This window comes from Hippichthys cyanospilos, chromosome 11 (genome assembly GCF_059441005.1).
Source record: "Hippichthys cyanospilos isolate Australia breed blue-spotted pipefish chromosome 11, RoL_Hcya_1.0, whole genome shotgun sequence".
Classification (NCBI taxonomy): domain Eukaryota; kingdom Metazoa; phylum Chordata; class Actinopteri; order Syngnathiformes; family Syngnathidae; genus Hippichthys; species Hippichthys cyanospilos.
Genome location: NC_142379.1, coordinates 378,552 through 392,944, shown reverse-complemented (window position 1 = coordinate 392,944; position 14,393 = coordinate 378,552). Strand labels below are relative to the sequence as shown.

The window sequence follows — 14,393 nt, the reverse complement described above, 5'->3', positions numbered from 1 at the left end:
GCGTGACGTGTTGCTCTTACGCGATAGTGTAAGGCATTTCCTTTACTTTTATACTACTGAATCACTTGAAGCGGTTGATAACACGAATGCAGTTCATTCGGCCGCCTCGAGATGACGCCGGTGTACTGTTGCGTACGGAGAACTTTGTTGAGGCGTCGCGCGCAGGCGAGAGAAATGCAAAGCGAGTGTAATCATACTCTACATTTCAAATACTCGACCTTTTTCAATCAAGTACCTCCTGTGAGATATGTTTTCAGCCAAGTATCCCTTAGCCAGTGCAACGCATTTTGGGGTTGGAAAATAATAATATCGTTAAAACATGCCATCGGTGGGGGGGGGGATACAAAGAAATATTTGTCCGCAAAAACACAAAGCGTTCTTTTTTGGATTACGGTAGAGATGTGTTCACAAAAACAAAACAGGAACGAATAAATATCTGTCCCTGAAAAATGAACAAAAAGTGTCAGAAAAAAATGATAAATAAATATTTGTCCACCGAAAAATATTTCACGTAAAGTCTCCTAACTGATGAAGTTGACAGGGAACGAAGGGGGCAAGTCGGGTCGAGCCATTTTCGTATGAGGGACGATCTGACTTTTGAAAATAACACGACATTTCTTTTTTGAACGTATACTTTCCCGAAACAGTTGATGAATTCAAGAATGTTTTTTTTCCATGGATTTTCGCATGTTCGTTGAACATTTGGAGTTCCTTCACGCACTGTACCCCGATTAGAGAACCGCTACACTAGCACGTTGGAGCGGAACGTAATGCGGAACAGTAATCGGGTGACCCTCCCAGTTGTGGTAGTAAATGAGTAGGTGCACGTTTCGCGTGGAGTGCGCCAGATAAATAAAAGTGCCTTGCCTCCGCCCTTGGCGCTGCGCCAATATTCCGAGTGTGCATAACGTTGCTCGAGCAATTTGTGACGTCTGTCTTTGAAAAGCGTTTCAAACGCGCGTCGAACGTTGCGGAACGCGACAGGGGCCGCTCCCTCCCTCCCTCCCTCCCTCCCTCCCTCCCTCCCTCCCTCCCTCGGTCGGTCCCCGCCCCCCGCGGTCGCAGCACCCTCAGCTCGGACTCCGGTCCAAGTTGGAGCCGGCATGGAGGCCCTGGCGGCGCTGCTCAAGAGGCACCCGGGACCGTCGGTGCTCGTCTTCTCGCTCGTCTTCAGGCTGCTCTCGCAGCTCGCGCGCAAGATGCCCGCGCCCGAGGAGGCGGCCCGGGACGAGTTCCGAAAGTGGCAGTGGCGGAACCTCTCCGTGTCCATCGTGCACTCGCTGCTCACCGGCGCGTGCGCCGTCCTCAGGTACCCGCCGGCGTCGATGCGGACGCGCGATAGATACGCGTTCGATTCATATGATTGTTCTTTCGAGCGTGTCCATTTCCGGACGGCTTCTCGACCCCTAAAGGGGAAAGCGAGTGGACGGGTGCCACACCTGCAAAGAAAGAGAAAAAAAAAAAAAAAAGAGTCCGCGTCGCACCGTGGAAAGTTTCACAATTGAATAACGTCGTCAATTTCTCAAGCGCGGAGGGCGAACACTTGCAAACAACGATGAGAATATGCAAGACTCCAAATTGGCGGCTCTACTGCTTCCCCGCCCCCAGAAAAAAACAAATCCAAGGCAGGTTGTCCAAACTCCGGCCAAGGGGCTTTTTAAGGCCTTCCGCTTCATTTTAAGCAGCCCCTCGACATATCCTAAAAGTCAAATGTTCAACCGATACGCTTGACGCTACTATTGCATCGCTTCTGCGTTCCTCTCGCCAACATCGGTGGAAACGCGGCATGCCAAATGTAGCTCATTACGCTAATTACAAATCCAGCGGAAATGACCGCGAGTCAACTTACATGCTCAAAATCTATCCCAAAATAAATATTACGCCCCCCCCCCCCCCCCGGACTTGTAAATGAACCGCTAGTTAACTAGCGCGTTGTCGCACCCGGCATTGGCGTCGTTAGCAAAACGCACATGAGGCTCTTTACAATGACTTAAACTTAGATGCTGGAGATTGTCCTAAAAGAAATGATTTGGCCCCGGACGTGGAAACCAACGGCTAGTCGACCTGCGTGCCGTCGCGCCCGACGTTAGCATCGTTAGCATAGTGCACCACGCCAGACCCTAAATGAAACTTTGGTGAACGTACACCCTCAAAAGCATCCCAAAATAAATATTGTCGCTCCCTCGGACATGGAAATAAACGGCCGGGTCACCGCGTTAGCGTCGGCAGCACAACGCACAGGAAGCACCTTGCCGGAACGTAGATTAAAGCTTGGTAAACGTACACTCTCAAAATGATCCCGAAATAAATGTTATTGTTCCCTAGGACTTGTAAATCAGGCCTAGGTCACTGGAAAAGTCCAATCAAAAGCTACATGTAAAATGGCAGAGTTGTCCGCGTGGCAACGATAGATGAAGTGCGTTCATGTTATCAACCGCTTCAGTGAATAAGATCGCTTGAAAGGAGCGTTTTCTTGGGGGCTGTATATTATAACGCCGTGCACGCTCATCAGATTTGTGAAATGCCTTACGCTACCACCTTCCAGCAAAAAGTCATGCGTTACAATAACGGCATGACTTTTCCAATGCCTGACTCCCAACGTTGCCCGCGACGTATTCTAAAGTAAACCAAAGAACTGTTTCCTAGAGCTTTCATAGAAAAAGGCACACAAAAAAACAGTGTTCTTTGTGACACTAGTGACTCTATGCACAAAATTGTGTTGTGAGAAAATGCGACATTCACGCCATATGACGTTTTCGACTTTAGCGAACCTCAAATAAAAAGGTCATCCGGGGAAAATGGCAACCTTTTCCAAATCTTCCAAGCGACGGCTCGGTCCCGTTTCGAGAGGCAAATCGACGGCAAAAGCCGTTGCTTTGGAACGTTCCGACTTGGGCGCGGGACGAGTCAGCCCAGTTTGCCTTCAGGTTTTTCCGGTCGCTGTCCGAGCGACGCGAGTCGGACTCGCCCTTCCGCGAGCCCGCAAAAGCTGCTCGCGCGCTTTTGTGGGCGTGCGCCGGCCCCGACGTGCCCGCTTTGACACATTTTGGAGGCGGGGCGTGCGACAATGGCGCCGCAGTCTTCCAGACAAAGCGTCTTTGACGGGCGGGCCCCCGGCACGGCGTTCAAAAATCCTGCAAAATTCAAACCGGCGTTCCGATGCCGTTTGGCCACCCGCGTGCCGGGCCGAGCCGAGGGCCGGGCCGAGGGCCGGGCCGAGGGCCGGGCCGAGGGCCGGGCCGAGGGGCCGCCCGGCACCGCGTCAACCTCGACGGTAGTTTTGACCCCGAAGGCGGCCCGACCCGCTTTCCTTTCTGCGTTGGAATGAGCCGCGTGTGCATGTTTGCCCTCCTCGCAGTGTGTGGCTTTGGCCCGACTTGCTGCGTGACCTCCCTTCCTACCACACGCCGCAGACCTACCTGCTCGTCTGCCTTTCAACAGGTCGGTCACGCCGCCGCCGCGGACGCTCGCCAATTCCGTCTCTGCCGAAGCGCCGGCGTCCGCTCGGGGTAAAGCGGTATCGGCGGCGCGGTCTGCGCGTTTCACACTCGGGCCTGCGGCGACGGCCCGCTTAGTAAATAGCCCTCGTGAGAAAAATCAGATACAGAAGCGCACGTGCGCATCACCGGGCGTGGCACCGCCTTCATCGAGCACCGCGCGGGCTATTCTCGTCGCGTCGGCAATTCAAACTCGAATTCGCCGAATGGGAACGAAACAACAAAAACGTAGGAGCGCCCGAGAGGGTTTGCTGTCCGAGCGGGAAACCGGAAGAATTCGAAAATAACGCAGACGGGCAAAAGTCCGCGGCGCACCGCGCGTTCTGTCGGCGCCGTTTGGCCCGGCGAGTCCCGCCCCCTCCCCCGACGCCGGAAAAAAAAAAAAAAAGCAGCGTTCCTCCCGGGCCTCGTCTCGCGCCGCGTCTCTACGGGTTTGGCCCATGACAACGCGGCCTATTGTTGCAGGACGACGGCGGCGCCGTCGTCGCCGGGCCGCAAAGGGCCTCTCGGTGCACTGGAAAACAAAGGGAGGAGAGGAGCCCCCTCGGCGCCAGCTGCAGACGCCACCCGTGAAATAACCAGCGTTTATGTTTAGTGAAGTCCAAAAAGTCTTTAGTTGTCACTTTTAACCCCCGGAGGACATTCTGACCCCACTCGGGCTTTTCCGTGTTTTTTTATGCGCGATACAAAAAAAAAAAAACAAAAAAAAAAACTCACCTAAAACAGGCTAAAAACAGGCTAAAACATGGCATGGCTGGTCAAAACGTGACACGCCGTAGCAAGATGCGTCGGACTCATTTACCGCCATTCAAAATTGGAAATATGGGGGCGGGGGGGGCGCCGGCAAACAACTTCAAGCCGTAGCGAAAGAGGTGCTGGTTTTGAGGCCGAGCGAGCGGGCCGCTCAGCTGCCACTTGACTTGTAAAGTAACTGGTTATCCAACCGACTAACGGCGGGCCTTGAAATCGTTACCGTTAGGCGAGGCCCTCCGCGCGCCGAGGAAACTCGAAAGCGGATTTGTCCGGGGCGCGCAGCGGGGAGAAAACATGGCGTACGAGGTTGGCCGGATAATCAAAGGGAAGGCACGCCCGCGTTAAAAAAGAGAGAACGTAAAGCTCGGAGAAGCGGGTCGCGGCTGATTCTTTTCCCCTTTGGTTCCTTCTCAGGATACTTTGTGCAAGACGCGGCCGACATCGTCCTGTCGCGACACGGAGCGGCGTGCTGGGAAATCCTTTTGCATCACGCGCTTGTAAGGAAAGCGGAAAGGTCCAACGCGCCGAGAGCGGCTCGACTCTCTCGGGACTCTCTCGGGACTCTCTCGGGACTCTCCCGGGACTCTCTCGGGACTGTCTCGGGAAGCCCCGCCCGTCACTCTTCCCCGCTCCTTTTCATCGATGGCGCCTAAGCGGCTAAGCGTTTGAGGGTCTGGATCAAAGCAGCTTTTTTGCTTGTTTTTTGCCTGGCTCAGGTGATCTGCTGCTTCGCGTACACGCTGTACACGCGAGCGTACGTGGCGGGCGCCACGGTGGTTCTGCTGGTGGAGGTGAACACGGTGACGCTTCACCTGCGGCTGATGCTCAGGCTGGCCGGCGCCGCCTCCCGGCCGGCCTACCGCGTCAACAAGGTGGTGAACCTGTGCACCTTTGTGGCGGTGCGCCTGGCGACGCAGTTCTACCTCACCTGGTACGTCTGCGCGCACTACTCGCGGGTGGAGCGCGCCGCCTTCTTCCTGGCCTCCCTGATGGCGCTGAACATCATGATGCTGGTCTACTTGGGCCGCCTGATCCGCTCCGACTTCTTGCGGCCGAGCGCCGGCAAAGGCGCGCCCGGCGACGGGAGGCGCCACCCGCGCAAGTTTTTCACCGATTGAGAGGGAGCGTCCGTTTCCCCCCCCCGCCTTTTGGTTTCGTTCGGACGGACGCCGCGTACCTCGAGGAAGGAAGAAAGCCGGCGTCCCGGAGACGCCTCGCGAAAACGTTGCCTTTGCCTTTTCCCTCGCCGCGCTTGATTTAAAGGGACGGTCGGCGGGTCATATCGAAGCTTACGACGCGGCGCGTTCCGAGGCGTCGCGCTTACGCCGGCGTCTCGGAGAGACCGCGCTCGGCAAGCCTGCGTACGAAAGAAAAAAATGCCGGCCGCCGTCCATTTTAGTGCGCCGCAGCGCGCCATCTACAAAACTCGGGCAAATGAACGTCAACGCCGCACGTTGGCTGTAAATGAACCTATTTCTCACAGCGGGAGCATTTCATCTTTGGATCTGGATTTTGCTCTACGCTTTTATTTTACCTACCCAATCTCGCGGATCAAAAGTTAAAGGTAATGTTTAGAATGAAGCGTTTACAGATTTTTTGGGGCGTTATTTTGCTTTTTAAACTTGTTTTACATAGCACGATGGTGTATTATAGCCTAGGATTAAAGCCCTCTGCCGGCTTTGTTTTCGTATTACACTTATATTACTGCGTTGCGTTACAATTGCAGAGAAACTGTAGAACTGCAGACATAGTGTCAAAGTACAAAAACAGAAAAAAATAATTGAGTGCAGTGTGTCTGTCGTCAGTAAAAAGAAATAGTACAGCGCTTGAGCAGAGGAAAAAAAATGTCACCCTCTAGTGGTGGCGGGGGGTCGGGTAGGCCGACAGACTGCCCGTTTTAATTTCGTTTGGCTCGAAAAAAACGACGGACCGACAATGACGGAAAGGGGGCGTGGAGCAGCAAAAAAAAAAATTAAATGCCCCCCCCCCCCCCATCGTAGCGGGCATTTTGCAGCCTGCGGCGAAAGGCTCCTCTCGATACCATCGGGCCGCCGCCGTCCGCTTTCCGGTTGGTGGCCTTCAGTAAGTTAGCTACTGCGGCTAGCCAAAATTACAGGGGCGTCCGTAACGCAACAAGGATATGGAAGGGCCATGATCCATGTCGCGACGCCTCGCAATCCACCTAACTAGTCGCCCTCGTTCATTTTTGTCTTTCTTCTCTTTTAGCGCTTCTTCTTGCTGGTTTGTTTGCAAACGGCATACAGGGTAGAAAGTTGCTCCCAAACCCACATCCGAAACGCCACTTGAATCGCGCTAATGAAGTTTTCTTTCGAAGATAAAAGATGGCGGCGAAACAAGCCCCCCTAACATAATTAGCGATTACTAGACCTACCACTTTACGTAAAAAATTGTTTTTGACAGAACCTAATTACTTGCAGGTTTTTGAAATGTAGATAAATATAACTGATTGTCCCTTGAATAAATCCTTTGTCGCCTCCGCTTTTGGACAACATTTGATGCATGTTTTTCTCGCTTTCGGACACCGGCGGCACAACGAGGTCGACAAGCCCGCCACGCGGTCAGGTTCCGGGTTTGAATCTGTCGGGCATCCCCAAAACACGGCGAGCAGAACGCCACGCTCTCCTATGTCGTATTTAAACGTCTTGGGGGATAGAAGGCAAAAGACGGCTTTCCGCCCTCTCTTCCGTGACCTGGACGGCGACGGGCATTTTGTCTCGCACTTTTTGGACATCGCGACCGCAAGTTAAAAGGGAATTATTAGACGGGCCCCTCATGAAGTCACCCGAAAAGCTCGTTTTAAGAAAGAAAAGAATTGCAAATGACGCAGCTACGTGCAGCGGGTCACTTGGGAAACCTAAATAGCCCCGATTGACCACACCGTCCCATATTCAACCGTGTGCGTGGGTTGGCGCTAGAGATGCCGTTTTTCACAGGGACGTGTGGTGAGCTGATTTTTTCCTTTTTCCTAAGAAGAGGTACCACCGTAGTGTGTTTTGACTGTGCTCGAGAACTAGCAAATAAATGAACCGTGATTAAAAGTGAGAATCCAAAGTGTTTTGGACGGCGGTGTCCATGAGGTCACTAGAAGAAATGCGCAAGAGGTCACAACGGACGCAGTTGCACTGGAGAGGATTCGGCGGGACGGTTGCACAGCAGCAAGCCAAAGCGGAACATCCCGTAAACTCGGATCGGCTTTGATAGCGTATTTGCGGTTTGCGTTTCTATAGAAAATATTAGACGTGCTTGGACAGCGCACCGCTTCTTTTTATAGACCGCGCCTCTTCTCATGCGAGTGGAAAACGAAAAGGTAGCAAATACAAACTTGGCGCCTCTCTCTGACATCATCAAAGAGCGTGTTTTTTTTATTGCATTTTGGATGATGTCGCGGTAAAACAGACATTTAAAAAGCCTTTTTCCGACTAACGCCAAAACGTGTGCTCTTCGAAATCCACAAACGTGTAAAAAGCGTCCTTATGTGTGACCAAAGTTTGACTGCACATCTGTGACTCTCGTCACGCATTTGCTTGGTCACGGATTGTTGCTTCGCTTTTGTCGATACATTTGCTCATATTACGAGCCCACAATAACGAAATAAGCGTTAGCCGTCGCTAAATAAATACAGTATATGAATGCACCACGCATAGACGCTAACATTAGCTAGCGACGCTAAACGAGCACAGTCGCGATCTTTTCATATGCTAAGGAGCTCGTTAGCGCGAGGATGACACAAATGTAACGTGTTCGGAGCTAGCAAATGGCACTTTACAGTCAAAAGCCAGAAAAACACACTTACACCCGTTGCTTTCGAAGGAGTCCGAAAGTACCACGGCACGAACCCACGTCCGCTTAGCAGAGGATTGCCTCTCATTAAGCGCGGCCTACAGTTAGCTTTTATACACAGCAACTTCCTGACCGCGCCTCCAAAATAAAGCTAAAAACGGATGTTGACCGCATTAAATAAACGTATGGTATGCTTGTAAACGCAAAAAAAGCACGCATGATGAAATGCTGTTCAACGTTCCGAAATATTCCTTAACAACGACTGCGGGCGTAACAATACAGCCTCCGTTTGTTTGTTTGTTTTCCAAGCCCAGAACAAAGGAACAGATATCGCGTATGTCGCGATATACCCGTTATATTTAACGGCGAACATCTGCCTGACAGTCGCGCAATCCGCAACCGGTCTACGGACGCAAAGGTTAGCCGCCTCTGTCCCGGTCGGCCGAAAGAGGGGAAAAAAAGCGCTACATAACGAGCGACGTCGTCATCTTTGGAGACGAGGGGGCGGCGGGCGGGCGGGCGGCGCTATTTAGCCCCGCCTCCTCGGCGCTCTCCTCATCCCGGCGGTGGGCGGGCATCCTCCTGACGGGCAGCTCCAGCCTCAGCTTCTTCCAGAAGCGCGAGGTCAAGTCGCGCGAGGGCTCGCCCCGCCAGCGGACGGTGGCCAGCGCCACGCGGGCCCTCCTCAGCTCGCGCACCCACTCCTGGCGCCGCACGCGCTTGTACTGCAGCAGGATGAGGCGCAGGTGGCCCCCGGCCAGGCCGTCCAGGCCGGCCTTGAGCTCCAGCAGGGCCTGGGAGCCCCGGCGAGCGTAGCCGGGGCCCAGCACCACCACCAGGCGCCGGCTGCGGGCCACGAAGCGCAGGGTCTCGTCCGTGATGGCTGGAGCGCCGGGGAGGACAGCGCCCGTCAGTCGGCCGACCGTACATTTTTCTGCCGCCGCGGCGACGCGGCGCGCTCCATTACAGCCCGGAGTCGGGTTTGCTGACATCGACTCGTGAGTTTAGGCGTACAGACTGCTCGCGACGGTAGTCGTACGCGTGTGTGTGCGCGTGCCAACTCACTCCCGCCCGGCAGGCTGTCTCTGTCAAAGATGCAGACGGTGTAGCCCAGATGGTTCTCCAGGACTCCACGGAGCGTCCTCAGCACAAACTTCTCCTCCTCGCTGTTCCTGGCGTACGAGATGTACACGTCGAACTCCTTGTCGTCTACACGCGCGCACACAAACAAACGCACGTTACGGACGCATTCCGAAAGGTGAAAAAAAAGTCCCGACCGTCTACCGAATTGGTGCAAAAATCCGAACGATGGCGTTTGGGGGGGGTTGGTTCATTTGTATCATTTCCTACCGTAGCAAAGAGTTTCGTTTGAAATAAACTAGGTTGCGTCGAACGGGAAAAGAACCAGCTCCGACTCGGGGAAGGCGACAGACACCGCGACGGTCGCGGCGTCGGAATCCGATTTGGACCCGCGCCCGATTACTCGATGGGTGCGGCCCGCGCGGACTAAAGAGACCGAGGCGTGGGCAAAACACGTATGGTAAGGAAGGGCGTCCGTCACCGGCGTGCCGCTCGTCGGCGCCGAACCAGGAGCGGTAGAGCAGCAGCAGCTCCAGCCGGAAGACGCGGCGCAGCGCCAGGAGGACCAGCGACACCGCCAGGACGGCGGACAGGCCGCAAGCCGGCTCCCACCGCGGCGCGGGAGCTGAAGCCGCAAACGGAGAAGGAGAAGGGTCAACCTCCCTGGGCTTTGGGCCCCAGAGGGCTTTGGGCCCGACTGACCTTCCTCCCGCAGGCGCGCCGCGCGCGTGTGGAAGCCCCGCCGGTTCCTCACGGAGCAGTTGTACGTTTTGGCCAGGTCGGCGGAAGCAAAGTCCCGGATGAGCAGGACGCTCTCCTCCACGCGATCGCCGTACTTGGAGCTCACGCGTCTGGGGAGCGACAAAGGCCGGCGGCCAGAAGCGTTAAGGGCGAGGCCGCCTCTCCGATTCGGCCCCGAAGCAGACTCCCCTAAAGCGCCGGCCGCCGCTGAGGGGGACTCGTTTGACGCGACTTTTTTTCCGCTCCGAAGGCCGGGGATCCACTGGTACCGGCGCGCCTTTTCAAGCCGAATCGGTTTATCCTTTCGCACTTCATTCATTTGCTCCTCGATCTTCGTTTTTGGCGCCACCCCTGGCCGCTGTCGGCATTACCGTCGATTACGTAGACAGGACATAATACACGCGTCGTTCCGTCTTCTGTCCCTGTTAGCGCACGCAAAGCTTTCGCCTTGATAAGTACTCGTTTGCGTCACATTAAGGTTTTCTACTCAAATAAATAGCCTTTGTGATTCGGATATACGACTGATTTCATCAATGTCATTTCTGCCCATTTTTTGTTAGACGTATAATTCTTGCGTACGGCAGAGCCCTTGAGTTACAGTGACTCCAGTAAGTGAGGCCCCCCTTTGACTATTCGGACAGAAAATTCTCACTTCATTCTGACTTTAAAGGGAGAATTTTGACTCCTCTGACAGAACTTGATACTTTTTGCCACTTTTTTCCCCATTGTCCTTCTTTGTTTTGTCGTCGTCCCCCCCACGCACGCGCTCGCAGGGTGAAAGTTGCAGCAAAAGCTGCCGCGAGAGCATCTAGAATTTGCGCACCTGTTGCTCACGGAGAAGCGGGCCCGGGCCAGCCGCTCGGCCCTCGTCCCGTCCACGCTCCACCAAATGTCCCAGTCCGAGCGGCGGCCCAAGTAGGGGAAGCGCCCCCTGCACAGCAGACGCAAGTCCGAGCCTGCCGGAAGGCGCGTCAAGGAGCGAAGGTCGGCCGGGGGCGACGGCGGGAGGCGGGGGCTGGCTCACCGGGTTTGACGGGGATGACGGCCTCGGCCGCGGGTTGCAGGACAAAGGGCTCTTTGGGCAGGAAAGGCGGCGCTGGGCGGCACAGAGACCACGTGCTCGGTACGCGTTTGTCTCGCGCACGTACGGCGGTACCTCTACTTCCGAACGCCTCTCGTTACGAAAAAATTCGGCTTAGGAAACGCGCAAAAATATCGCGCTTAGAAAGGAGAGAAAATTCAAGACGCCGAAGGCCGCGTTCTTGGCATTTGGGGGCATTTCCCGGCCGAGAGGCTGCGGGTTCGAGCGTGACCATGTCCAAGTGTCCTTGGGCAAGACGCCGAACCCCCGATTGCCCCTGACGCCGCGTCGTCGGTAGCTATATGGCCGCCTAGGGTCAAGCGCTTTGAGTACCGGAGGTAGAAAACGCTAGCGAAGTCCAAGTCCATTTACCGTTTGCCATGTGAGACACCGCAACTGTATCTGTTACGCTTTCCGGGCGCTGGTTTTTTGCATTGACGTTCGCTGCGTCCTTCCGCTTTTCATCCTTACTCAGTTTCCCACCGACAATTTGCAGCGTAGGACCAACAAACGTGAAATCGACCTTAGCTACAGCTAACAAAAATGGAACGCGCGGCTTTGGGCCGGCGCGTCTCACGTTCGCGTCGTCGGCACTTTCGCAACCGCGTCGGGAAGCCCGTCGCATGACCCCAAACTAAACTGAAGTAAACTCGCATGCTAAAAACGTTCCAAAAAATAAATGTTACTGCTCCGGTAGTTGTAAACGATTCCCCGGATGACTGGGAACGTCGAACAAAAACATCCAAATGAAACGCGTGCGTGTGTTTGTGCGCGAGTGCGTTCTCACAGACGGCGGTGACGTTGACGCCGCGCGTGAAGCCCAGCTCCCTGCCGGCCCGCCGGTAGCGCACGTGACACACGTAAAGGCCTTGGTAGTGGTCCGCCATGAGGTGAATCTGAAGACGGGGGCCCGCCCGCTCGCGGTCGCTCGTCCACTCGTCGGCCGGCTCGCACTCCTGACGCGCGCGTAAGGTAGCGTCGCGGGAAACGGAAGCGCGAATACCGGCCGGGCGGGGCGTGCTCACGTGGTACCAGGTGACGACGGGCTCGCCCTCGGCCACTCGCGCGGCCTCGAGCCGGTCGGGGCAGTCCAGAAGGGCGCCGCTCTCCAGGGGGACGTCCACTTGAGCGGGCGCGGCGGCCGGCGGGCGACGGCAACTCCGCTCCTCCGGCGCCGCCCGCGCTCCGCCCGCCGCCGTCACGCGCACCCACGTCTCGGCGCGCCGCCGCCGCTTCCTGGAGGAGTGACTTTGTCAGCCTGCGCGTTTGTCCAAATTCTGACCGTAGCAAGCAGACGTACCGTAGCAAGCAGACGTAGCGGCCCGAGTCCTCTGGCAGCGCCGGCTCCAGATACAAAGTGTCCCGCTCTTCGCTGAGACGCACGCTGCCACACAAAAGCGCAATCACACTAACGCACTCTCAACGGAACGTGGCAAAATGCACGCGATGCGACAACGGCGATGTCGATCTTTCGGCAAAATGGCAACGCGACCACAGTGACCGACTCATCGAACGCCAGTCTAGTTAGCGTGAATTTCGGACTTGTAACCGCCTTGAACCGCCTTGAACGTTTCGAGCCTCGGGCATAAAGACGTGGAATGGGAAGAGCCGGCGAGCCGTTATCCGTAGCGAGCTAGCGACGGACGGACCAACGGATTTTGTTTCTCTCTTCTGAGACCGGGCGACCAAGCGGTTCAAGCCGGAGGGCGCGCCAGAGTGCGACTTTTCCTTTACTTGTCTGCGATTGGCTGTTGGAGGCCTCGTCCCGGGAGGAGGCGCTTCCACGTCAGGTCCCGCGGCCCGGAGCCGTTGCGGAGGGACGGCGGATGGAAAAGAGGGCAGCGCACCCACGCCGCCTCGCCCTCCAGGACGCGCACGGCCCCGGACGGCGACTCGCCCCGCTCGCGGCACCGCGCCCCTTTCCACGCAGGGGCACACAGGCGATAAAAGGCGACCGAAGGTCAAGTGCGGAAGCTCGCGACGGCGCGGGCGCGCTGCGGCGGGCACCTACCCGGGGCCTCGGCGAACGAGCGCTTGGCCGCCGCCGCGCTGACGAGAAAAGGCAGGAGGAGGACGAGGCGGGTCCTGTACACACGTGTGACGCGGCCATTGCAGGAAAGCTCTGGTTTGAAGACGATTGCGACGGACGTCTACAAAGGTTCTCATAAGCCTTGCGGAGACGTAGACTAAAGCGACGCGCCGAGGGGCGGCCGTGACGGCGGGGCCCACCACCCCATCAAAGCTGATTATAATATATATATATATACATATATATATATATATATATATATATATATATATATATATATATATATATATATATATTTATATATATATATATATACATATATATATATATATATATATATATATATATATATATATATATATATATATATATATATATATATATATATATATATACATATATATATATATATATATATATATGAAAAAGTACTGTACTCAAGCCACTTAAAAAGTACTTTGTTGTAAGGGGCCCATCACGCTACTAAAAGAAGTTTACACTCCCTTTCAAAGTAAAAGCTTGACAGATTCCATGCGCACAGTGAAGATGAGGAAGGCGTCCCCCTGACCTAATCACACACCTATCCACTCTAAATTAAATGGCAACGTCAATATGGATCAAGACGGACTGAAACTGTAACAAAATGTCATGTTATGTGATATTATTTCGTTTTTGATGACATGAGAAGAGCCAACTCTGTCAGGTGCTGAAAAGGCGTCACGGCTGCCGGAGTTCGTCGAGAAAACGAGCAAAATAGGAAAGCGAGCAAAAAGTGGACTTACATGAGCACGAGTTGGTCGCGTTTGTCTGCCAGAACGTCAGATCCGGACCGGAACAAAACTCCGGCGTGCCAAAACCGGCCAGCAGTCTGCGAACGTTTGAAACATCACTCACGCATGCGCACTTACTGGGCCTCAAATTTGAACCAGCTAAAAACTCGCGTTTGTATATTTAATGCGCGAAAAGCGTTGACAATCCGCTCGAGTTATGAGAGCTATCCTGCGTGAGTGCGATTGTGTGCGCGGTAGCGTAAGTTCCTGTATGGTTGCGAGTTGCGACATCTGGACTGGAATTTCCCCCTGACGTCACTAAACACGCACAGTAGCTACCTCTAGTGGCAATCGGGAGTTTCACTATGTGAACGGACCGTTGCTTTTTTGAAAATAATACAATAAATGTTATGGGGGGCGGGGGGGTGTAATCAATGTACTTTCAATGTTTTTTTTTTTCACCAATCGTCGTACTTGACTAGTGCACGTCGCTCACGTGACCCCGAAGGCTCTCGTGACCTTTGAATAGGGTTCCGCATGTCGGCTTCCCATTGGCCGAACCGCCGGGGTTCCCATTGGTCGCCCCCGCGCGCTTGCCCCCCTTTCTCATGTTCACATCCCGACCCGACGAGTTGGAAACG

At 54.7% G+C, this 14,393-nt stretch overlaps 2 protein-coding genes across 5 annotated transcripts; one reads left to right on the top strand and one right to left on the bottom strand.

Annotated features, from left to right (window-relative positions):
• Positions 1 to 1,029: 1,029 nt before the first annotated feature.
• Positions 1,030 to 5,514, top strand: tlcd1 (TLC domain containing 1). 3 transcript variants are annotated; one of them, XM_088427372.1, is made up of 5 exons: positions 1,947 to 3,210; positions 3,247 to 3,274; positions 3,359 to 3,441; positions 4,665 to 4,747; positions 4,967 to 5,514. In XM_088427372.1, the coding sequence occupies exons 1-5, from the start codon at positions 2,799 to 2,801 to the stop codon at positions 5,366 to 5,368; spliced, it is 1,008 nt and encodes a 335-aa protein (XP_088283498.1). In that variant the 5' UTR covers positions 1,947 to 2,798; the 3' UTR covers positions 5,369 to 5,514. The 3 variants fall into 3 exon arrangements, with proteins under 3 accessions (XP_088283499.1, XP_088283497.1, XP_088283498.1); XM_088427373.1 differs by lacking the exons at positions 1,947 to 3,210; positions 3,247 to 3,274 and adding an exon at positions 1,030 to 1,309; XM_088427371.1 differs by having other exon boundaries at positions 1,946 to 3,274.
• Positions 5,515 to 7,612: 2,098 nt separating this feature from the next.
• LOC148415349 (interleukin-1 receptor accessory protein-like) lies at positions 7,613 to 14,033 on the bottom strand. 2 transcript variants are annotated; one of them, XM_088427370.1, is made up of 12 exons: positions 13,765 to 14,033; positions 12,965 to 13,038; positions 12,688 to 12,871; positions 12,254 to 12,337; positions 11,979 to 12,189; positions 11,741 to 11,909; positions 10,897 to 10,968; positions 10,696 to 10,828; positions 9,834 to 9,982; positions 9,613 to 9,756; positions 9,117 to 9,260; positions 7,613 to 8,934 (listed from the first exon to the last, which is right to left on the bottom strand). In XM_088427370.1, coding segments are annotated over exons 1-12 (1,785 nt in total). In that variant the 5' UTR covers positions 13,767 to 14,033; the 3' UTR covers positions 7,613 to 8,515. The 2 variants fall into 2 exon arrangements, with proteins under 2 accessions (XP_088283496.1, XP_088283495.1); XM_088427369.1 differs by having other exon boundaries at positions 11,741 to 12,189.
• Between the last annotated feature and the right edge of the window lie 360 nt (positions 14,034 to 14,393).